We start from the raw sequence: 24,728 nt of genomic DNA on the forward strand, positions 1-24,728 counted from the left end.
GCCCTTCTGAGTACAGATGAGGATGTGCCTTTTAAAATGTTCCTCATGTTGTAAAACAACAACACTTCTACAAATCTGCAAAAAAAAAAAAGAAGCAAAATGAAAATGCATATGAATGAGAACAGCTTAAATCATCCTCTTACTGCCTTGTTACTTTTTTATTTACATGGAGTTTTGATTTTAAGGAAGTACTCAGCAGTGTGATCTCTGGGGATGCAGTCTACTGTACTGCCTCATTACATATCATTTGACATTATGTGGAAAGCAAACTGAACCATAGACGGGTGACAGAACCCATCAGGCTTGGCAGTTTTCTGCAGTCCTCTACTGGGCCAGCTGTTGCTGCTTTCAAGCAGCATTTTATGCTAGCCTCTGTAGTTTCCAGTGTTCTTAAGCTACTGAACATATCTTCTTTCAAAATAGTTCTAGTCTACACACTTATGCCCATAAGAAGATAGTGAGCAATTGACACGTTTTCCTCAGGTCCTCAGTGATACCCAATTGTGGAAAATGGGGTGAGTTCTCCATGGGAAACAGTGCACTTGAATGGCATCTTGTAGTACATGAGAGGGAATGAATATGGCAGACGTAATGCATCACAGGCATTTTGATGTTGTGGAGAAAAGAACCCCAATCACACTTCACCAAAGCTGGTCGTAACTTAGCTAATGCTGCTCAGTGATCTTTGCATGTAGTTTCTTGTGGCATTGTTACACTCAAACGTCAAACAAACATAGCAGGGATCACTGGGCAAAAATAAAATCAAGAGCATCTTAAATGGTCCTCTTGTCCCCCATTCACGTATGTGATTTTTGGGTTCTGCCTCAGCTTTTGCTAACCTTTCTAAAGTGTAGAAGTAGAAAGCTTAAAGCAACAAACTAATCCGGAACAGAAGAGATGATTTTCCTGCAGTTCTAGACAGAGTCAGTGGCACGTATCTCCTGGAGAGTATAAGGTTGCTGCCTAAGCTTATGATCCTTAGTTAAGAGAAGACATATATATCTAAACTCTTCAAAACCAGTGAATTGGCAAAATATGAACATGAAATTATTGTCTTTTCAAATAAAGGTATTACTGAAAAACACCCAATTAAAGCACCTCTATTGCTCAAATTTCTTCAGTGGCCCCCTGCAACCGCATCTCTGCAGATTCATCTTTTTTTTACTCTCTGTCCTGTGTCTGCAGGTTCTCTCTATAAATGAAGAAGGACTGAGAAGGTGTGAAGAAAATACAAAGGTGTTTGGAAGACCCATAAGGTGAAGTCAACATTTGTCCATTCAGTTTGTTCCATTCAAGTCCAGGGATAATCTGAATGGTTTTGTTGTCCAGTATCCTAGGTTTATGATTCCTAGGTTAATTAAGAGGACATAACCATAACACTTCTATATGAGCAGGGCCTACCCGTCATACTTGTTATATAGTGACCACAGGCTCCTGGTCCGTAAGGTTCTGGCAGCTCACCCATTGTGCACAAGTCACTAGAAAACAAAATTCTGGAAGAGAAATGATTGATGGTCCAGTACCCCTGGAAAAGAGGTGTAAGCAGTTCAGAATAAAGTGCTTAGCAGGACTTGAGGGGTGGATAGTGGTTGCAGGCACGGTCAGAAGGCAAACATTGCAAGCTGGAAGCCAGGCTGGTCTGGGTTTTCTTCAGTATGTGAATTGAAGCTGCCTGGGAAGCACATATATATCTGATGGAAGAAAAACTAAACTATACTAGCTAAATATTGGTCAAGGTAAGTCCAGAAGCATTCACCTCCACAGCCTGCTTTCTGTTGCTTCGCATGGGTGCTAGCTCAGTGGATGTCCAGTGGAGATTGGAAGATGATCCAATCCACTTTGTGGATTTTGAGAGGCTAGGGAGAACACAAAGTTTCTGATAGTAAGGTCCCATAAAGGTGGTGCTGACCTTCAGAAAAACTGTATGCATATGTGTTGGTTCATTAGAAAATGGCATCACTTAATTTAAGATTGCAATATTGTTCTGTGTTCTCCACACAAGTGTCTCAGGTGTTCTGCTGGAGGCATATACATCTAATTTGACTTGATCTGGAGAACTTGAAAGCTTGACTCACTGCTTGTTGTGCTGTTACTTTTGACCTTCATAATTTTATCTGGGCAACAGCTTGAGCAGGTCAAGCAGTAATTAAAAAGTTTCTCTTCCAGAGTTGCCTTTCACCTTCTCCAAAAACTCTTAACCACAGAGTGCTTTCTATGTATATAACATTATTCAAATTATATCCCTGTTTTCAGTTGAGCTTCATGTAGCATTTATAAAATGGAGTGGTTTCAGAATCTATTTGTGGGGAAAAAACTTGTGATGGTCCCTTCCATCAGGCATTTGGTAATGGAAATGAGGTAGAGCATCATCCTCTGGCTGATCTGTGCATGCCGTTTTCCCCAGAGAACAGCCTCTGTGGCCTTACTTTAAACTTAGGCAGGTAGAACTGAGGTGGGATTTCAAAGGCTTGTTTTTTCTTTTAATTGGGCTGCCTGCTTGGAGTGATAAGCCGTGAGTCACTGGCTCATCCGTGCATAGTTATGGGATTGAGGTAATATCCCACTGCGGTTGGGACATCCCCTTATTATTCAGAATGCTGGTATCGCTCAAGACACTCTCAAATATTCACTCAGTTGCCACCATATTCAGAGTCTGTCTGGAACAAAAAAAATCATGGTTTCCACATAGAAATGGACACATGATGTCCTTTCCGAACTAGAAATTGCTAGTTCAGACAGCAATTTCTATCCATTTGCTGAATTTTCTTGAGCACTGCCTGTCAGCTGCTACACTGCCAGGCAGCAGCTCCCACGGAGAACGTTGCAAGGCAAGGGCATGGTGGAGGCGAGTCACCTTATGCCACCACGGAACCTGAAACGAGGAGCAGTAACTGTTTCCAGGTAGAGAAGAACACGATTACTTTACAGAGGCCTGCGAGAGCTATAGACTCATAGCCTTCATAGGTCAGCTATGATTAATTCCACTTTAGCACAAGATTCCTCTCAATGGGACAGTATAGGAATATTAAGATAAGTAAACAAAGCTAAATAATGAAGGGTGATAGTCCATGTTTTGCTAATGAATGTAAGGGGTTGGATGGGGAGGGTTACCTACTAGGCGCTGTTGCAAGGAAGGAGGGCTAGTGCAAAAGAGCCTTGTGGAGGCTGTGATATGAAACTCTTCGGCATTCCTGATTTCAAGGCTGGGAAGTTTAAAATAAATGCTTAATCAATATGTTAAACCAGTTGCTCCCCTCCCTTTTTTCTTTTTAAACCAGCTCTTGGACTTGCTTGGTGGACCTGGAGGGCCTCAATATGCGGCACTTATGGAGACCTGGTGTCAAGGCCTTGCTAAGAATAATTGAGGTGGTTGAAGCCAATTACCCAGAAACATTGGGGCGTCTCCTGATTTTGCGAGCTCCTAGGGTGTTTCCAGTCCTTTGGACGCTGGTAGGTTTATTGTCCCCCACCCCAAAGACCTGTGCTGTGGAAATCAGATACGTTCTTGAAGCCATTTGTTGGCTTGAGGACTTCACTCACATTGCACTTTATTGACAGGTCAGTCCATTCATTGATGACAACACTCGGAAGAAATTTCTGATTTATGCTGGCAATGACTATCAGGGTCCTGGTGGGCTGTTGGATTATATTGACAAAGAAATTATTCCAGATTTTCTTGGTGGAGAATGCATGGTAGGTAAACAGGAGAATGTAGCAGAACTGTTTGAATTACAACAAAGGTGGAAAGTTCAGCCCATTGTTTCCCTGAGGCTGCTTCTTCCATTGAGAGGAAACATATGCCCTTTACAAGGTTCCCCCTCCCCACCCCAGGAGTCTGTATTTCTGTTTCTTACACAAAACACGCATTTGGTTAAATTCTATTAACTGTGGCACTGTGGTACAACTGCAGTGCAGGAGATAAGAGACTTCTCATGAAGCTTTGGTTCCAGTTGGTTGCAGTTTAAAATTGAATACCATATTTCTTTCTGCTAAAACAACAAAAAGAAACCACAGCCAGCTCAAACGGCTGGAAACATGGGAGAAACGCTGGAGGATGACGACAGCATGAAAAGGTCCCACACACTTCTGTGAGGGAGGAATTGTTAGAGCACAATGAATGCCTCATGTAGAGAAGCCCAATGACAAGGCAGGCTGTTTTTATAATCGGGTAACAGGCCTCAGAGCACAGTGCAGTTCTAAATAGCAAATCCAAGATGGCTGATTCCTGGAAATTGCTAGATGCGGGCGGGGAAGTCTACTGAAGTCTAGTCTGACTTCAGCGGGTAACCTTGAGCAAGCAACCATCTTAAGCACACCCATCTCATGTTCAGTGTGGGCACATTACCAACTTCCCTTAGTGGTTCTAAAAGATTGCTGAGAGAATCCACATGAAGCACTTTCAAAACTCTATAAAAGCACTAGGTAAATCCGAAGTCTGAGCATCCATCTTGCTTCCAGATCTCTGGGATTCCCTGCAGATACTTGGCTATCTTGGTAGCACATCTGCCAGTGGCTTAAAATGCTGTGTGGGCTTTTCTTTTTGATGGATGATAGGAACGAGTAACTTAAGAGAACTGATCAGAAGATCTAGCATAGCTTTCAGGTTTGGTGTCAGAATTTCCCTGAATAAAAACACACAAAGTTGTGTGTGCCATAGTGTGTCGTTGGTCATGCTGGCTGTGGGAGGAAGCGAGTTGTAGTCAGACACATTGCGGGGGGGGGGCACCAGGTTAGGGAGGGCTGTGGCAAATGGTAATGTTCTTCAGTAAGCCAGCTCAAATGTACTTCAGAGTGGCGTGTCCGTGTATTCTTTCTGGGTTGTTTTCATTCTGAGCAGAGCTCTAATGCTGCTTTCCTTGCCTCATCATATCTCTGAAGTGTGAAGTTCCAGAGGGTGGGCTGGTCCCCAAATCACTCTATCGGACAGCAGAAGAACTGGAAAATGAAGACATAAAATTGTGGACAGAAACCATCTATCAATCTGCAAGTGTCTTCAAAGGAGCTCCCCATGAGGTGCATTCCCTTGTTCTTTTCCTTGCATTATCTGACATGCTCTGAGAAACCATCTCAGAGCCTTGGTGGGCTTGGAACAGGAGTCATACTGACTTCATTCTCTTGAACCTGATTCAGATGAAATTTCGGCTCATGTGAACGGGGTCACTTTTGCAAGACAGCAATTCCTCTTCCATGGTTCCCCAAAAAAACATCTCGTGGGCTTTCTATTCACAGAGGAGAAGCTCAGACCTTACTCGGGTCACCACACGCATCCCAGGGCATGTGCGGGTCAACCTCACTCGAGCACTTCCTGACAGGAGCAGGTTTTCTCAAGTATCACCTAAGCTATCCCAAAGTCCTTTCTTGTGGTATGAAGTTGTGTTGGTAAAAAATGCTCTAATTATGAGGAAGAGGGTAAAGCGGGTCCTCAATAAGGTCTGCACATCCCAACCCTTGCCTTCCTCTTCCTGGTTCTGCTCAAATCATGCCTCAGCTGCAGTACCCAGGGCGCCTTTCACAACACGTAAGGGAGCCTACAGCCCTCCGCAAGCCGCGGCCCCTGGTTTTTTGAGTCCTGCTAAGCAGCTCTCGGACAATGCTTGTCTAAACTCCTCAGCCAGTGATTCTGGTCATGCTGGGAAGCTGACCCTTGCCTTTTCCCCCTAAAACAACACAACAAAAACCTACATCTTTTTTTCATAGGAAACAAGAGGGATGGCTGCATCCTTTTTCTCACGTGGTACAGTTTGTATAGTTTTGAGATAAGAGTTCTTCAGTCCTTAAATGTCGCATACTTTTTACCCTTCTTAAAGATGCAGTAATAAGCATATAAAAATGTATATGCAGCCCACCAGTGTTTCATCTAGCAATGTTTATTCAGGGACTAGTGTCCTACCGTACTTTTTCCTAAAGGAGAATGGCAGGCTGCTGGTGACAGATGGTGTACGCACCTTCACCATTCCTCAGTATATGGTTCTGGATTTCAAGGCACCGGATTTTATTCTCTACTGAAAGGCTTTAAAAACACTGAAAATGACAACTCAGATTGTGTAATGACAATGTAACTTTAAAAATGTAATTCATGAATGTTTTGCAGTTGGATGTGGGCACATTTAAAAAAAGCTGTTTTATCTGTTCGCCAAATCACTTGTGGCAAATACAGACATAGTGGATTAGTAGTCGAAGGATGTATCATGCCCACCCACACTGAGAGCCAGTGTGGTGTGACAATTAAAAGAGTGCAGGACTGAGACTCAGGCACTCTGGGTTCCAGTCCCTGCTTGGCCATGGAGTCAACTGGGTGACTTTGGACCAGTCACAGACATTCAAACCAAGCTACCTCACAGAGTTGTTCTTACAAGGAAAAGATTGCAAGCAGGAGGGGGAGAAGTACTTTCAGTTCCTTGAGAGGAAAAAAGGTGAGATATACATCTAATAAATAAAGTAAGGTCAGAGACTGGGCAGCCATGCCAGGGTGGTGCTTCTCATCAAATACCTACCATCTTCACTGAGCTTTTAACATGTTCTCTTCCCCTTCTCTCCAGATTTTCATTCAGATTGTGGAAGCTTCCTCTGTGATCACCTGGGACTTTGATGTTTGCAAAGGTGACATTGTTTTTAACATCTATCACTCCAAGAGAGCACCGCAGCCTCCTAAAAAAGACTCCCTGGGGGCTCACAGCATTACCTCGCCTGGTGGCAATAATGTACAGCTGATAGACAAGGCCTGGCAGCTGGGGCGAGACTACAGCATGGTGGAGTCTCAGCTTATCTGTAAGGAAGGAGAAAGTGTGCAGGTGAGCGCAAGGCTTGAACATTCATTAGCTGACAAAATGTCATTAGGGCCTTTCCAGACAGTTCAAGTCTTTTAGTCGCTCATGCTAGGCAGAAGCATTCTCACGCGGGCTCTGAATTTTGGCACACAGCACTTAAAGTGCACTTGTGGTTCCTTACTAAACACTGGCCAGTTTCTGTTTTTATGGGTACTTTCCTGTGTGAGTGTGTGGGTGTTTTAGAGCAGGGGAAATGTATTATTTCCAAAGGGAAAAGGAAAAGTATTTTCCTACCAGTGAAACTGCAGTACTCCATATAGCATGGTGCTACCTAAAGGTTCTGTAGTAGAAAAGCAGGAAAGCAGCAGCTCTTCATGGAGAGGTTGGATCTCAGTTCTGAGATAAAAATGGAAGCAGGTACATCAATTTAACAGCCTTTGTCTGCATGTCACAGAGAAGAGTAACTAGCTAGAATTTATAAGGTGTGATCAAAAGTCACGGGGTATGACCTTCAGGGACAAATGCCTTGTCTCTTGAACATCATGGTCTAAAGTATGTCATCTTAGTCCTCTTCCTGGATGAAAAGATTAGACAAATGGATGGAGGAGGAGGCTCTAGGCCATTCCCAGTATCGGAGCAGTGTGCCTGTCCTCACCAGTTGCTTGGGAACTCGGGTTGGAGGCCGTTGCCCGCATGTCCTGGTTGTGTGAATGGAATACTGGGCTACATTGGCCCTTGTAGTGCTACCTCTGTGTTTCTTATTGGAGGTTTTTCAGACAGTCTTTCTCAGATTTGTTGAGCCCCCGCCCTGCATCTTCTGCCTTGACTTTAACTCACTGCTTACTATCTGCTTCCCAGGTAAATGTGTAGTGATTGTTGTATGTATTTGCATACATGCAAGGGTCTCTATGCTGCAACACAAATCCCACTCTGACAGAAAGAGAAGAATGCAACAGGGCACCATCAACCTCTCCTCAAAACCATATCCAGAAAATAACAAACTGTCTGTGAGGCCTCTGCCTGTGAGGGTGGGGAGGCATTCAGTCCATCTGTGCCTTGGCGGTTCATGAGAAGAAGGTGCCAACAGTCTTCTGGTCCTGCCCTGCCCTACAATTTGCACCCTTTTCCTGCTTGAATCTTCATTGCCATCCTTGTAGTCTCGGCTATACCTGTTAAATGAGGGGTACTGGCAAACAAGAAATTACAGCTCATCAATAGTCTTCCCTGTGCCCCAGATGAGCAATCCATGGAGATCTGACATCTGGATTAGGCTTGAAGCAGCTTCCCCCAGTTACAGTATCTTGCTCTTTAACCCGTTACCCAGATTAGTTTGCCACAACTTGGACGAGCAGTCAAAGGCCACAGGGTTCAGATGAACAGGCCAGACCAAAGAAAACAAGTCAGTCACTTTGCTTCCTCTGCACTTATGGCATAACTAGGCTTGTGCCTGAGAAGAAGACCCAACCACATGAGGGAAGGATCATCATGGCAGCCCCGCAATGACAAGGCTGGATTCTGGTGATGCATTTGCCACTTGGGGCATTCTGAGTGGATTAGTGCTGGCGGCCTCTCCCACCAGGCCTCGGGCAAGCCCACTACCATCTTCTCGGCTCTTTCTTCCAGGGGTCCCATGTGACTCGATGGCCAGGTTTCTACATTCTCCAGTGGAAGTTCCACAGTATGCCTGCCTGCGCTACGACCAGCATGCCTCGTGTGGATGATGTCCTGGCGTCTCTACAGGTTTCATCTCATAAGTGCAAAGTGATGTACTACACAGAAGTAATTGGCTCAGAAGACTTCAGGTACTGTGAGCACCCCCCCCCCCAAATTCCAATGAAGGCAAAGCCCCCTAAAACAAAATAAAAACATTTCTAACAGTCAGGTTTGCTGAAAAGCAAAACTGTCGTGAACTTCTGCATAACACTTCATGGGTAGAATTCTTACATTTCTGCCATTTTCGGAACTTCTTTCTCTTCAGGATTCTGACAGTGCTCAGAGACTGATACCTCTGCATATATCACAGTCTTGTACCTTTTGAGCTTCAGGCAGTGCCTCTGCTTGAAAGCAGTTTGTATTATTGCTTTCCACCAGCTCTGCTGTAAGAAAGCTGTTTTCATTCCCCTTGCTGGATTCCCCATCCCTTTCACAGCTTATCAATATTTCGCAGTGATCCTGTGTTCCAGAGCCTTGACTTTGCATTACCTTTTTAAAAGTAGCATATAAGACATATTCCATGAAGTAGTCAGAACTTTTTGTCTCCCACTAAAAATGTTGACCATTGTAGGAACATGTCATCATATGTCCTCAACGCATGAAAGAATAAATAGATGTATTTGGAATAAATGATGATTAGAGATAATTTGAGGAAACAGCAGGAGCAAAACACATTGGAATTGGACTTATAAGTCAGTGATAAGGGCAGAAGAGCATACTCGTGGAAGACATGTGGAGGCCTCCAAAATTCCACTCCATGGTTTCAGGAAATCCCAGTCAGCCCCAGTTAGATTGCTGGGCCATGGCTGTGTAGTGCTAAAATGTTTTTTTACAAAAGCCGCAAATGTATTCTATAAAGGCTTATGTTCTCCAATACAGAGTTCCTACTAAATACCTCCTTGAACACCTGCACCTGGGTGTTCAGCCCATGTGAAAAGGTCCTTGGTCCTGGTTAATAATGCTGAAGCCCTGTTGATTGGCAAACAATTTTAAGGATTTTTAACGGTGTGGCTGCCGGCTTCCCACTTCAAGGTTACAGTCAGTTAGATAATCATGTCTTTAAAAGATCGTGTTCCTCAAAACAAGGGCACTGCATGGCATCAACATTGAGAAAATCTTTCATTTAGCTATTAAAGACTGATTTAGAAATTTGTCTTTCCTTTGGTTTAAGTATCTTAATTTATCTGCTGAATCATGGGTTGGAATGAAGAAGAACTCCTTCTTATGGGAATACATCAGGCCCTGTCCCTGCAGGCTTTTTAAAAGATTCTAAAGACTGGGATGTTTTCTGTGGTGCTCATACTTTGTGGCATATGGCAAGAAGCTTCTTTGGGAGGTTTTTTAAAACTCTAAATGGTGATTTATAAATGTTTAAACTCATCATCATCTAATTCATCTGGTTCCTTCCTTTAATGAACTATATAAACCATAACTGGGGCAAAGCTTCCGAGGACAGGGCTTTGAACAGGCCACTGGCAGCCCTGTTTGGAGGTCCCTGGCGAAGAAGCTAGATGAACAGCTCTTCTGTGCAGCTCCACATGCTAAAGGGTTTTATCCCTAAAATATGTCTGTTTCTCTCTGTGCAGGGGATCCATGAGCAGCCTTGAATCAAGTCACAGTGGGTTTTCTCAGCTCAGCGCAGCTACAACCTCATCTGGGCAGTCTCACTCCAGCTCCATGATTTCCAGGTAGTTCCACTGCCAGGAAAAAAGCCAACTGATGAGATGGCCGGACCTTCATCTGTGGCAGCCAACTGCAATACAGCACAGTCATCAGCGACAATTGCAAAAAAGAAACAAAACACCTACACACACAATCCACCACCCACACACATGGAAGGCCTTTTTATAGATAGTAAAGTAGCTGTGTGCATTTAAATATGCTGGTTTTGTTTTCCATTAGAACTGAAACAGTGTGTGTGTAACCTTAACTCAGTAGCCATAGTTCCTTCGTTTGTTGGTTTTTATAAACATGCTTGCACAAATCCTAACTTAGAAATGCAAGGGCTGTTTTGCAGAGAGAAATAATGTGCTGGTGGTTGGAAATTTATTTTAAAAACGACACCCTACCAAAACATTAGAAATCTAACCTAAAGCTTTTGCCTGGGAGGTTGTGCAAAGTTCAAAAACATGTTTTCCTTCCTGCTGCTGCAGGCACTGCCCACCCTTAAGGCCTGGAGGAGAGCAGTGGCTGGATGCTGGACGTTCCGTGAAATGCCAGCTGGCGACTGGCTGAACCGCTCCCCTGCTCTCCAGATATGCCACGGGTGGTGCTCGCTTTGACAAAGGAGGCAGAACTGCCGGCACTCTCAAGCAGCCATTTTGATGCCAGTGCATCTCCTGTATTCACGCTGTCAAGGGCATACACACTCCAGCTCTTGGCATTCAACAGGCTTTAAGCCAGAATTTACACTTCCGAGCACTGGAGATGGAACAGAAGAGGAAAGAGCAGGCTCTCCTCGACGCAGCCCAGTGGCTGGCCCTACGTTAAACCCTCAGGTTCATTTCTTCCTTCTGGAGGTGCACTTGGCCCCTCCTCCCTTGTATCTTTGCACCCATTGAATGTTAGTGTCCTTCCTGCCAAGAGCTGACTTAGAGGAAGGTGTGACTGCAGCAGTTCTCTTTCCTGCTCTTCTTCAGACCCTGCTCCCTGCATGTAACCCATGAATGCAGAGAAATCTCGTATGTCACTGCAGTACTGAAAGGCACTTAGCGTTTTTGCAAAGCACAGTCCACTGGGGCAAGACTGCAACTCAGGCCACCCCCCTCCCCCAATGCATCTTCATAGAATGGAAGCCTTAGTTGCTCTGCTAAATGCTCTTGAAGCTCCAGCAGTCATGTCACTGATACGGTGGGAGACTCCAGCTTGACACTCACTGTGTATTTTGGAAAGCTCAACGCTCAAGCCATTCAGCCTGTCAGAGCAGGGTAGCAGTGATGCATCAGGCTGTACAGAACATTGCAAGGACTGTGCGTTAGTCCCCGGGATGGACCACAGCTACTGAAGCAGCATCCTCTTCTGCTCATCCCATCTTGGAGAGATCTAGCATCAAAGGCCCTCTCCTTTACATAATCCGGGGCTTGTCCAAAGAAGAGTGTTTGCCTGCATAGCTTGTCCAGCCCAGTGGTTCCATTCTGAGAAGAGAGGAATGAGGAATGCAGCTGGTGAATTTCTCAAGAAGATGTTAAAGGCTTGTGCTAGTTTAAAGGAGAGAAAAGCTGGTTGTTGCTAGAATTAGGCTGTTGTCTGCTAAAAGTGTTAGGCCAGTATAATGTAATTGCTTCCACTCACCCATACATGCCTCTCCTGCTCCTGCCTGTAATAGCTGCTTAACTAGTACACCCCCAGCATGATACCCATCTCCAGCAGTAGCTTTAATTATTGGTCTGCAGAGGTGGACAGGGTGCCAACTCAGAGAAACCCAGTGCCACGCCCTGCCCTCTCACTGTTACTGTTCCTGGTACCCTGCTGAGAAAGCACTTTTCCACTTGCCAGGGTTCTGTCATGAAAGATGGTCCCCTCTTTCTCTCTCTCTCTCTCTCAGATGGCGATTTTGCTGACAGCTGTAAAGAAACCACTTCACCCAACAGTCCACACCACCCCAGAGATGTCTGGCTTTTGTAGAACTTTTTTTTATATTTAAGTTGCAGCCACTTTTCCTGTCTGAAGATCTCTCTAGTTTTGCTCAGTAGTTTCCCTTGGGAGTCTTCTCTCTAGAAGTCTAACGCATCCTTCAGAGCTCAAAGCACAAACACTTGAGGGGGTCCGCACACCACAAAACGCAAGACTTGTTTTTAGCAGAGTACCATGGCAACTGTGACCCAATGCCAACTGCCTGCTCTTCTCTTTAGTGTGTGATCTTACCATGGTTCTAACTCAGTTTCTCCTTCCTGCCAGAAACGATAATTCTGCTGGTCCTTCTTTCTCTAAACTTAATTTAACAACTTTGCCCCTCCTTCTCTGTGTTCATGAACTTCATATCAATTTCTGTAAATGTTTTGTAAACATATTACCTCAATCTTGGTAATAAGGTAACAGTCTTTAAAAAGATTTTTTTTATTTGTATCGATAATAAATGTGAAAAGTTTGGGGGGAAAAAGCCTGAATTCATTCCTCTCAGCTTGCTTCAAAAGAGATGGTTTTCCCAAGATGCAACAGCACTGACCTGAGCAAAAAAAAAAAAGAACCGCCAAGTACTCAGAGACAGGCGTTCAGTTCAGGTTTTCCTAAGGGCTCTGGAAAAAGGCCTCTGGTCTTCCGGGGTTCCATCAGGTTGCTCTTAAACTAAGGGTTTTGGAGGGCTCAGGAACATGAATCCAGTGCATCTCAGAGCCTTTGGGACTGTATCTCTGCGCTACTGAACTCCTACCCAAGAGGGTTTGCCTGAGTCTTACGAGGCAGCCATTGCTGTCCTTTTTGTGCCTTTCTGTCGGGGGTGGGGGTGGGGGAGAGAGAGGTAGAGCTCACCTGTGGGAGAGGTTCACCAGTTAAGAGAGGCCACTAGATGCACTCAGTTCAGCTTCCTGTGGCCCTGAGAACTGGAGAACCCTTGTCTTTCTGAACAGTGCAAGAAGAAACTACACAATCTGGCGGTGAAGAACCTGATGAATGTAAATGCAGTGATCTTGTTTTTGCATGTATGCGAGTGGCCAGCAGGTGCATTAACAATGCTAAGCCTGAGGGATGTATGATTCACTATTAATGGGAACAGGTTCCCAGAATCTATTTTTGAGCATGTCAATTTGTATCTTACTCAGCCAAGCATACTGATGGATTGTGTGGCAACAGCAGCACTTCCTCTTTGTTTTGGTATCATTCAGTTGCAGATGCCAAGGAAAGAGCCGGCTCGCCACCTGCTGGGCACTCCATGCGGGCACTTCTAGGGGCTCACAAGTTGTTTCACACATTTCGTCCACCCTGCTGGTGAGCGAACGTTCAACCTGCCTCCTCTCTGGAGCACATGGGGGTAATTTTGCCAAGGTCATCTAGTGAGCTTTATGGACTGGGATCAGAGTCTTCCCTAGTTGGCCCCTTGTTTATACAGGGGCCTGGTGACACACAACCTGCACGTGCCTCTTGCCTTTCCTGTGAAGTACATGCCACCTTTGAAAAACCAAAATGTAGTGGCGGGGCGCGAGATAGTCTTTCAACATGGAAATGCACACCAGGGCCTGCACACCAGCTTTTCATAAGTGAGGGGGAAGGAAGGGACAGGGTGGCCCTGCTTGGAAAAGGGGGAGCTGAGGTAGGACAGGGGTTTTGGTGCAGTGGGGAGGAGGAGGAAGCAAGGGCGGGCAGAGGAGGGCTACAGTGCGAGGGTGACTCGAGGAGACCACAAGGAGGCTGGGTGACCTGGGGGCAGGGAGGAGCAGGAGCAGGGGCTGCCAAGGTTGACAGGAAGGGTTGGGGCAACCGGCGGCAGGGGGGGGGGGGGGGGCGTTATATGAGTGAGAGAGAGACAGAATGTGCTTTCACAGTAATGTCACAGAGGACAAGAATCCAGTACTGCATAGGTACAGCATTAACCCTATCTGGTTAACTAAAGCAATTGAACCTGAATATTGTATATGAATAAAAGAGGCTACACAGACCCCATTTTGATTGTTCAGAATCAACAACTTTATACGATTTGGGAACAGAACCTCATATTAGAAATTTGGACCTCATGACTTCCTGTTGATGGTTATTGGTAATCAACAAATGGCTGTAATATTTTGGCCTTTTGACTGAAATGAGACATGTTTTCCCCTTCTGGGGGGGAGGGAGCATGCCAAATGTCAGACCACCAAAATGGTTTTGCGCTAGGTGTGTGCACAGAAGTTGCCTGCATTGCAGAGGTGCCCCTAAGTGGGCAACCCATAAAATTGCTGGAGGACAGATTGACTGAGGCCCAAGCATCACGCAGTAGTTTCTGCTGCCCTGCTGGAATGTCACAACACCTCTGAGGATCTGGTACGTGTCCTCCTGCCCAGGGCTTGTTTAGTTTAAGCAGCAGCGATGTTCAGTGCTGTGTAAATTCAGCGGCTTGAAAATACCTGCTCTTCAAAGGGTTGCATGGAGAAGCAGGGTTCTAGCCAACAGGAATACAACAACTACAGATACTGCTCAGCAAAACAAAGAAGCAGGAATTCTTCCCAGTGGCCAAACATGCTGTGTGCAGATCCTTCCCTCTAAGTAGCCACAGAGCAAAACAGTACATAAAATATATAACAACATTGGTTTAACTTGCATAACCTAGAGAAGATGCAACCTTGGCGCGCGCGCGCACGCACACACACACACACACACACTCTCTCTCTCTCCTGGCCATGTTTTCTGGTAAGATGAAGTCCTTGTGCAAAGGTAAATGAGAGTTTTTGTGCACACAGCTTGCTCCTCCCCAAGTAAGACCCATGGAGATCATGCTGTTGAGGTGAGGGAGGGTCTAAAACAAACATACCCACATAACCAAAGAAAACATGGTCACTCCATGACAGTTTCAGAAACATGCAATGTTTCCATGTTGCCCTTTTATTTCCTCCTGCTCTCCCTCTTGGCTAGCACAGTTGTAATGAAGAGATTGAAAACAGCTGCTTCCATTTTCAATCACCTGTGATTCATTATGACTGAACCAAGTGTGTAGTTAATGTTAACCGCTAGTCGGACAGGGCCGGGCAACTTGTTGCCTTCCAGACGTTTTGGCCTGCAACTCCAATTTCCTCGACCCCCCCCCCATAATCAATAGTGAGGGATTCCGAGTTAAACCATTTGGAAGACAAGTTATTTACCCCAGGTTTAGTATTATTAATCCCACCTTTGTTCCACTTGCAAGAAACCACCCAGTTTATGCACATGGTGTTTGTTTCCATTTTATCCTTAGCGCAACGACCTTGTGAGGTAGGCTGGGCTCCACAGTTCAAAGCGCCATAGTTCACAGACTAGTTCAAAGCAGTGAGCTCCACAGCTAAGTGGGAACTAGAACGCGGGTCTCCAGAGTTGCAGTTCAGCACTTTTAATGACTATCCCCCACTGGCTATCTAGTTTAGGGAAATAATCATGGTTTGTGGTTGGCTTAGTTCCTTAAATTATAAAAAGGCTGACCACTGTGAACAAATTACTAGTTAGCTGCAAACAGGAGCATAATACTTCTGATCTTTCTTGCTCCTGTTCTAGGGAAGGGGAGGAGAAGGGAAGCAAAGTTCAGAAGCCAAAAATGTTTTTGTATTCCTCAAACTCATAGTTTAGTTTTGCTGCTGAACACTGCCTTTGCAGCTTTCCTCTCTCAGGCATGCGGGCAAGCAGTGAGTGGCAAGCGGCAGGGCTCTGAAGCCAAAAAATAGGGAGTTATAATTATGTTTACCCAAGATGTTGAAAATTAAGAGTAGTGACACCAATGAAGTGAATCGAAGGGTAATTCCAGGCAAGGTTTTTAATGTGCACTCGCCCTGACTTATTTGCGGAGTGTTATGGTGGTCTCACATGTGGACCGCCTTCATTTGCAACCCATGTTTTCCCACCACTCCTTCCATCTGTTCTTATTACCGCATTCCAATTTGTCAGGAACCGTTGCACACGGTCTTCTAATGAGTAGCAGTAAGGCTTCCTTCTGGAAGTGTCCCAGTATGTTTATTGCATCAGCCTAACGTACAGGGTGCACCAGCAGCGCTGTCCACTAGATGGTGCAAGTAACCGTCAGAAATTCAGTGCCACTACTATCTTCCAGGTGGAGGTTCTGGGAGAGGAGACGCATCATTTCCGGTAGGGTGAACACAAGCCTGTATTTTGATCATACATCAAGTGAAATTTGGGATCCCTGTAATGGAACACGTGCAAGAATCGTGCCCAAGAGTTCAGGTGCAGCAGTAGGAACCTAGATGTTTTCACCAAGGCAGGATCAGATCTTGAGTGGCCTGTGTTACCTATATTGTAATGTACAGAAGTGTCTAGAAGCAGAAAAGCAGGCTCTACCAACACAGCAGCAATCATTTCCGAGTTCACAGTGTCTACAGCTGCAACAACTAAGCAGCTCATGAATGAACAATCTTGTGTCCCCTGAAGAACCCCTGAAGGACCACAAGAGAGTTGGGAAAATAAATAAAATCCCCACATCTGAAGGGGCTTCAGATAAAATGCCTCTTTGACAGTTGACACCTGTGGTGCAACCTGTACATTAAACTTCTCTTTAATTCTTTCTTCTCCACTTCATTTTTTTAACAAACTCAACAAAACCCTATCTAATCTTTTCACAACTGCCCTTTGTAGATATTTCTCATTCACCTGACAGTACACATCAGTGTCTGTCTTCCCTCAACAGCTGCAGGAAAGCCATTCTGGAAAGGTGCTTCTCTAGCTAGAACTTTCCATGTAATTTACATTTTGATGTTTCAGTGCTGGGTGTTGGCCTAGCCGGTCATAGTTTCTTTCTAGGAACCTATAACTGAATTTTAATCTGAACCAGGGATCAGGCAGTCATTTGAACTGATGAATTAAATATTAAAATACGCTAATTCAATTCTTGTTAGCTGAATTTCAATGAATATGCCAGTTCTTTCATATAGCATTAGGTACTCTATTTTCATCTCAAAAAAGGGATTTAAAAAAAACGATTGCCTGAACTGATTTTTGATGGGTTACATGACACAAAATAATGACATTATATACAAAATCATTTTTGCATGAAAGGCACAGAATTATGTAGGATGCAATCCCTGGAGGGTGGGGGTGGGTGGGTGGGTGTGTGTGTGTGTGTGTGTGTGTGTGTGTGTGTGTGTGTGTGTGTGTGGCGTGCAGGGCAGTGCACTGCCAGGGACTCCTCTTCCTGAAGCTATAAATTGGGAGGTGCCCCTGCCCTGGGCCTCCTCCTAATTTGCCCTTAAGTGCTTTCAATTGCCCCCTCGGGCCTCGGTATGGAGCAATGCAAGGCCACTTTTGATTGTGAATCAACATCCTTTGAAGGAAGCAAATTGACTGGCTTTGCAGTTGGCTTAGGCCAGGGGTCCTCAAACTTTATGAATAGGGGGCCAGTTGAAAGGCCCCAGTGATGGGCACGGGCCACCAAGGCGGTACAGTTGCGGGGTGTGGGCAGGGGCGGGGGGGGGGCATGCGCAGAAAGGCAGGGGCATGCGTGTGCAGAGATCCTTTTCTCCGAGCGAGTCCAAAACGACCTCCTTGTGAGCAAGCCGGCACCTTGCCGCGCATGCATGGTGAGCTACGGTGGGCCGGATGAATTGGCATGGCGGGCCCAATCCTGTCTGCGGGCCATGGTTTGAGGACCCCTGGCTTAGGCTATTCAAAGACTCATCAGACTGGGCTCTGGTTCTCTTGAAGCTCTCTCACCTTCACTGGGTAGCCAGGTAAAGGGCTCTGATAACTATCTGAGTATCAGGCACATTTGGTAAAGTGTTGCATGTAAAATCAAAATCCTAGAAAGAAAATTTAGCCCCCTGACTAAGGGATGTGGCAATGGGAAAGCAAGGAAGTATCCAAGCACTGGCTGAAGTTGGGAACACAGACACGGACTCAGAGCGATGCCCTGCCCGGGCCTCTTCCTGGTGGGGAAGCCGGCATCCCATACTGCAGTCCTATGGCCAGTTGCCTGGGAGGAGGCTGCCCTGACCATGGGGGGCCCTTCTTATGATGTAAGGCATTATCCACTGCCATTCACTGTCGAATCACAGGGCAGTGCAAAACAGCAATTAACAGTCAAAGAGAGAAAAGGACAAACACAAATTACCCAGCTAGGTATTAACATTAGCAAACACTTGAATGAAAAGATAGACTTTCAGCTTCTCAATGGACATTTTAGGATGGCACTGCCAGTCTGTTCTATATCCTCTCCTGCTTTAAAAGCTGGACTAGGCAGGACTGTGCCCAGTATTCCCAAGGGGAAGGTGCGCTTGCAGACAGCATGGAGTCCTGCGTTTGGGTAAGACAGCGCAGCAAGGTCTGAAGACGGCTGCACCAAGGAGGGAAACAGTCAAGGCTTCCTAGAGCTAAGACAGTGGGTACTCAAGCCTGGTGGTAATACCACATGGGTACCACCCCAGATGTGCACACAGCGGCCCTCTAGATGGTTCCTGCAATCCAAGACACTTCAGGAGGAATGGAAAGTAGCATTCCCATCACACCTCGGTTCTCCTCAACTTAAGACAGGCCATGCCCATTTCGGCCAGGGCTGGAGGGGGAGCACGGATGCCAAGGCGACCTCTGCTCTGGGATTAAGACTGGCTGCATTCAGCAGGGCAGCCCAGCGAAAGCTCTCCGGCCATCAGTGCTGCACAAGTGCCAGGCTGGCCATGCCAAGTGCTGCCTGTGTGACAGGGAGGGAGAGGCAGGCAAAAGGAGACCATCCAGCACATTGCCGGTAGGGTCACAAGATGCTCGCTTCCTCACAGTCCACTCAAAGCTCTGCTGTGCGTTCTCAGAGGGATGAGATCAGCCAGGAACGCGCTCATCCCCATCCGAAGCTGACCACACGAGGGCTCCAGATGGGCCCAGGAAATGAGACCTTGGGCTTGCCCAGTGCCATTTCCTTGTTTGTAACAGTAGCAGCTGGGAGTGTGGAGCCAGAGGTGCAGACGGTTGTGTGGCATGCGCTGAACTGTGCATGTCCCTTCCGCAACGAGTTCCCTAGTTTCCATCATTTGCTAAAACACAGAGGCCTGAGCCAGCAACCACAGGGCTGGCGGAATGAAAGAAAGCCATTGTTTCCTCACTTTCAAGGGTTCCATGAACTCAAAACCTGCCCTTTAAAATAAATGCCTAACCTGGTTCTTGAGTACTGCCCTTTTACTCTTTAAAAAATATGTTTTTTAAAAGCCACAATAACGAGCAAGCATGGGAAGAGAGCAGTGATTACCTGAAATGGGGTAACTTAGTGTCTTGCAACAGCAGGTGGTTGGACCCAGTGGCCTTCTGGCCCCTTCCAGCTCTACTATTCCATGATTCTGTGAGTCTCTGCTGAGACAGAAACAGCTATTAATCATGTTTGTCAATGTTTCAACAAAGAAAGTGCCCCCTGTCCACTCAGCCAAGTTCAATTCATATGGCTTCTCACCCCAAGCTATCAGAAAAAGGAAGTCTTGCTTTTGATCTCTTGTGGTGTAGGGATGCCTCAGCAAACACAAACATTTCTCTCTTTTTTCCAAAATAAAAAGCTGAAGAGCAAGAAGACAGTGGGGAATGGTCATGCTGTATGGATGTGTCGTGCTGTTTCATATCTGATAGACTCTCATTTTGCCTGCTTGGACCATAAGCTGAATGCTGCAACCCAAGCTGCTCCAACATGATGTTCTCCCCCCACTAGCACACAGCTAGCTTGAAAGGGACTGTCATCCTGTCTTGGGAGTAGGTTTTCTACTCCCTAGAGTAGAGCCCTTGTCCCATGGTTGGAGGTCAAAGAAGAGAGACAGTGGAATTTTATTAGTAGCATGCCTGGAGGAGGATATCATTAAAGGCAGCAGCACAGAGAGGGCTGGCGAAAACTGTTCCTTCCAGACTCCTAATGCCCTTGAAGGGCTCCATCTGACCTCTGGGCCTGTCATTAATGATGTACGACTACTTTATCTTGTTCCTAATTCATTGTGGGCAGACTTAACTGGCACAGCATCATGTCCTGTAAAGCCCGCCGTGATAATAGCACTACATCTTGTCCTAGAGAGATCCAGGTGGATACTGAGGATAAAAGAATCTCCTAGCCAAGGGCTGTCCTTGGTTTGTCGGAAAGGTCACCCCTTACAAAAGCTACAAGGAAGCTGGGAAGATATTGAGCTTCTTGCCATAATAAGGTTACAGGAGATTTCAGAGGACAAAAGGGATGTCTCCTGTTCAGTTGATGGCCTGCCCGGTTGCAGTAGAAAAGCTGCTGGCCAGTCACAACTGGGAAAGATCTGGCTAAATATGTCAACAGCTCAGAGCACTTCCGAGAGGTTCAGGCAGTGGAAGCCTGAGCCTGAACTACACTCAGCCTCTGCTTCTCATCCCCCGCCCACAGGACAGTGGACACTCTTCCTAGTGGCTCCACTTGGACTGGATTTCCCTGTGCCTGACAAGCTGTTCCCCCAACCCAGTGGCACTGTATCTTCTTCACACTTCAGACCGGGGATGGTGGGAAAGCCTGGGGTTCCAGTGGAAAACAGACTGAAAGGGACACCCAAGGATCATGAGTGAAAGAAAAGCGCACACTTGCAACATCCCAGAATGTGTCCAACATTCCTGATAAAATTTGATTAGCTTGTAAGGAATTGTCCTACTGACCTAGATTGCTCTTACCAGATTGATACATACAATTCTGTGACCTTCTTACAAACACACACCCTTTGGCCAAGCAGCAAACTGATAGAACAACTCAAACCTTAATCTTAATGCACAATCTTACAAGTGTTTAGACAGAAAAAAGGTCGGTATTTTGGGAGCTGTGGGTCCTTTTGCTACCTGAGCATGCACAGGGTTACACTATTTTAATAGGTTAACTCATGCTGACTACATTTTTAAATCTATATTAAATATTAAACTTGCCATGGTTTGCTTAGAATGCCATATACGAGTCAGAATGCACAAGTTTGGATAGCTGTTCCTCTCTATTTCTAAGTTCTAATTTTGATTGACCTGCGTCTATTTTTAGGAAGTTTAGGCTACAGCCGATGCATATTTAGGAGTAGTAAGCCCCATAGAAAACAATATGATTTACTTCTGAGTAGATACATCTAAGGCTGCATTGTCAATGGATGCTAAGGAGCCTGTTTTTAACTGTTTTATTGTCGTAATAACGGTTTTATATAAATTCTGTGTAAACTGTCTTGAGATTCTGTAATGAGTTGATGTACATAAAAGCTGCAAATAAATAAATAAATAAATGAGAATTTGTTCTGGCACTTTAGTTCTTGCAAAGTTTACTTGTTTCTGTTCCAAATGCCAATAATCCTGCATTAGAAAACTGCAAAGTAATTCCTTTGAGTTCTTGAGAGTAAGATAAAACAAATTAGTAGAGAGATATGGAAAAGATAAACATTCCCAAGTCTGGGCAAAGCAAGATTCAGCTCTTCTTGGTCTGAGACAGTCAGTCCAAGCTTCCAGCTCTGGCAGAAAAGGTTTCAGGTCAAGAGCTGCCCCTTTATCAGCGGGCTGCCCACCCTTCTTGGCAGAGTTTCGGCATATATGTGGCATGCAGATAGCTTCCAGGTGGCAAAATTCTGGCTAACTGATGACAAAAAGGAAAATCACTTAGGAGCCATAAGGAGCCTTTCCGTGAATGTTACAGCTTCATAAAAGCAAGTCACAGCCGGCCTGCAGTGAGGCCACGATCTGGACATTCACATGACTCAAGCCGAAACTGGAGCAGAAGGCGAAAGCAGTTCCATTTCGATCTCGTCAACCAGAGGCGTGCCTGGTGTCTGCCTGCCGCAGCATTGGGAGCGGGGGCAACGAGGGAGAACCGCCTGCTACAGACGGACGCTGAGCTCGCCCGCTCCTTCGAGCACATTAGGTAGGCTGCATTATGCCGGATTAGGAGCCAGGAAGGCCGTTCATGCGTGGAGTTATATGCCATCACGTGAGGCGCTGTTTTAGAGCCTTTCTGGCTTTCAGGAATGGCACGGGAAAAACAATATTTAAACAAGATAGCAGCCACAAAAGGAAAGGATTAGGTTAACAAGGCGTTTTGCAGTTTCCTCTTGGTATCTGCTGGGCCACAAGATAAAGGCACCGTGCCCCAGGTAACACTTTTGATGTGGGTCCCCGAGAGACCATTTGCAGCTGGGGCATCAGTGGTCCTCCCTCAGGAAGGGCCCAGTTCTAACATTATCCACCCCCCACCAGCTGTCTTTGTTTTCCCACCTTGCTGTGTCATATTCCAATAATATGCAGAAGCCAAAAACAGCCTTTTACTAATACCTTTGTACAAAAGCATTGTCAAGACATCATGAAAGAATGAATAGATATTAGCAATCCTCTGGCGAGCACAGCATGAAAAACGGTTTTGTGTAAAGTGAAAAATACAAAGATTATTATTTTTGTTAATAAGTGCATAGGACCTAACCATAATAGGCTTCTACAACCGAGCAGTTTGATTTAATTATTTCAGAAGACTTCTCTGGGGAGAAGCTTCACAGCAGAGCAGCAACTTGATCAGAAAGAGTAGGCAACAAGAATAAAACAAAACCCAACAACCTTGTATTGCTTCAGATGGAGCTGGATTAAAAATTACCCAGCGAAGTGACTGATGAGACATGAAATATCAGGGATGAAAGGAAGAGAGCATTCCTCTCTCTCTCAATTTCTCTCTCTCTTTCCTAAAGGCCAAATATCTAGAATCCTCATCGCAATGAAACAATAAGCTCCATTTCATCGGCTCCATGGACCTCTGGCATCAAGAACAAGAGCACTTTGAAAGCTTGCCTAGTCCCTTCCCCTGGAAGGCAGCTCAGGTACAGGCCAAGCTCCACCCACACAATGTGCTACCCACAGGACCTCATTCCAGGGCTGCCTTTTCTTCCTTCTCTTTCGTGGCAGTGGAGTGGTGTGGCGGGGAATGGGAGATTTGGCCCAGGACCCTTTAGGTTGTTCACCCCACTCTTATGCACTTTGGCCCACAGAGAATGCTGGGAGACTATTCCACACAGATGGGATGAATTCATGGCTCCAACTACATGCAGACTGCAGTTAGGTTCCAGGTGTAGTTCAAAGTAAAGGGAAATTGCTCCCGAGTGACACAAGCCCTCCCTCCTACTGTGGTCCAGGGAAGATCTTGGCTCTGAAAGGGGTTACCATGGAGCTAAGACTAGATGTTTGTCAACTGCTGCTTTGGCCTGATAGAACTTCTCTCCACAGCAAAGCCTGTAGGTGCTTGATGCTGTCAGTTTTTGGGAAATTGGTTAAGACCATCCTATTTGAGAAAACCTTGACTGTAAGAGTAAACACACCTTGAAATTTTATTCCCCTGGGTAACAGGAGAGGAGCTAAATTCTATGGACAGTCTCTACAACCACCCTGATAAAATATCACTGCTTCCCATGGACTTCAAATAATTGGGACTTTGGGTTGAATCCAGATTTTAGCTGCTTCAACTGCATGCCCAGAAGTGGACTTTCCATAGCAGCCCCTCTGAGAGTTGCAAGATCCTGTTGTAGGGGTGAGTTCTGCAGGGCAGGCGATCCCCACAGACTGAAAAGGAGGGGGTTTCCTCTTGAGGAAGGCAGATGTAACTCTGAATGTTAGGGCTGAGCCATGTAACCGAATAACAGGGGGTGCAGAGAGTGTTGACAAAGGGGACTCTTCCCATATCCAAATCTCAACTGGAAGCGGGGGGGGGGGGAATCAAAGGCCAACCCTTCCCTCCTCACATCCTCTAGTTCCTTGAATTCTATGTATTTCCATGATTCAGGTCTGCAAGGCTTATTTTTGACAGGAGGAGGAGGAGGAGGAGGGGTGGTCTTTGAGCTATTTAAGGTGCAAGCCCATGCATGTTTCAATAGAAAAAAAGACCCATGATTCAAAATGGTGGTTGGGGCATTTTGGGACTTCTAGGCCTTTTTTCTGCCCAAACATGCACAGGGTTTCATCCTGCAGCACTTTGCAGTGTTCACCAAGAAACATCCTCACAAGCTAGTCTTTGCAAACCAAGAAACAGCTATTTAATATTTAAATGCTATCAGCCCAGCATGAATTACCAGCATGCCTCAAAGATATATGGCTATCCTTGGGAAACTGCCTGTGTAACTACAGGCTGCAGAAAATTTTTCTGAGGTAACTTGCTTAAAAACTCACACAACTCAAAAACATTTTTAAAATATGGCATAACATAAACAGCACTGACTTTAATGGGACAAATGTTCCCTTTACTTTTAAAGCTCTTATTTTAATGGCAAAATGTTGCTGTCTTATCCTAAAATGACCACAGTGGAATAAGGTGATTTCTCATGTGCTTTCTCAAGGCCTTTTTCAAGGCATTCCTAACAATCACTTCACAGTATATTGTACAGAGGTGTTGAACTGCCATTCCCATCATTCCAAGCCACTGTACTGGCTTGGAATGATAGGAGTTGTAGTCCAACTCTTCTGGAGAGACCATGCTGGGAAGGAGCAGCAAGGAAACCACCTAACTGCACACATTATTCACAACTGATGACAACAGATACATGTTTTATGAGTGTAAAAGTAAGATGCAAACTGGCTCTTAGGTGATTTAGATCGCTGTAAACTGCCCAGAGAGCTTTAGCCATGCAGGAGCATACAAATGAAATTAATGCTAATAATACTGAGGGTGGTTCTTTG

The 24,728-nt window shown here is 45.6% G+C and overlaps 1 protein-coding gene across 1 annotated transcript in view; it reads left to right on the plus strand.

Annotated features, from left to right (window-relative positions):
• SEC14L1 (SEC14 like lipid binding 1) overlaps positions 1–12,579 on the plus strand; it is a 43,194-nt gene extending 30,615 nt beyond the window's left edge. The window contains exons 10-17 of the mRNA XM_044453659.1: positions 1,186–1,256; positions 3,279–3,450; positions 3,559–3,693; positions 4,879–5,013; positions 6,540–6,791; positions 8,391–8,569; positions 10,067–10,168; positions 12,025–12,579. Of these exons, the coding sequence (XP_044309594.1) occupies positions 1,186–1,256; positions 3,279–3,450; positions 3,559–3,693; positions 4,879–5,013; positions 6,540–6,791; positions 8,391–8,569; positions 10,067–10,168; positions 12,025–12,040 (1,062 nt within the window). The 3' untranslated portion in view covers positions 12,041–12,579. The remainder of the gene's footprint in view (positions 1–1,185; positions 1,257–3,278; positions 3,451–3,558; positions 3,694–4,878; positions 5,014–6,539; positions 6,792–8,390; positions 8,570–10,066; positions 10,169–12,024) is intronic.
• Positions 12,580–24,728: the final 12,149 nt, after the last annotated feature.

This window comes from Varanus komodoensis, unplaced genomic scaffold (genome assembly GCF_004798865.1).
Source record: "Varanus komodoensis strain SLA01 unplaced genomic scaffold, ASM479886v1 scaffold7_1, whole genome shotgun sequence".
Taxonomy (NCBI): domain Eukaryota; kingdom Metazoa; phylum Chordata; class Lepidosauria; order Squamata; family Varanidae; genus Varanus; species Varanus komodoensis.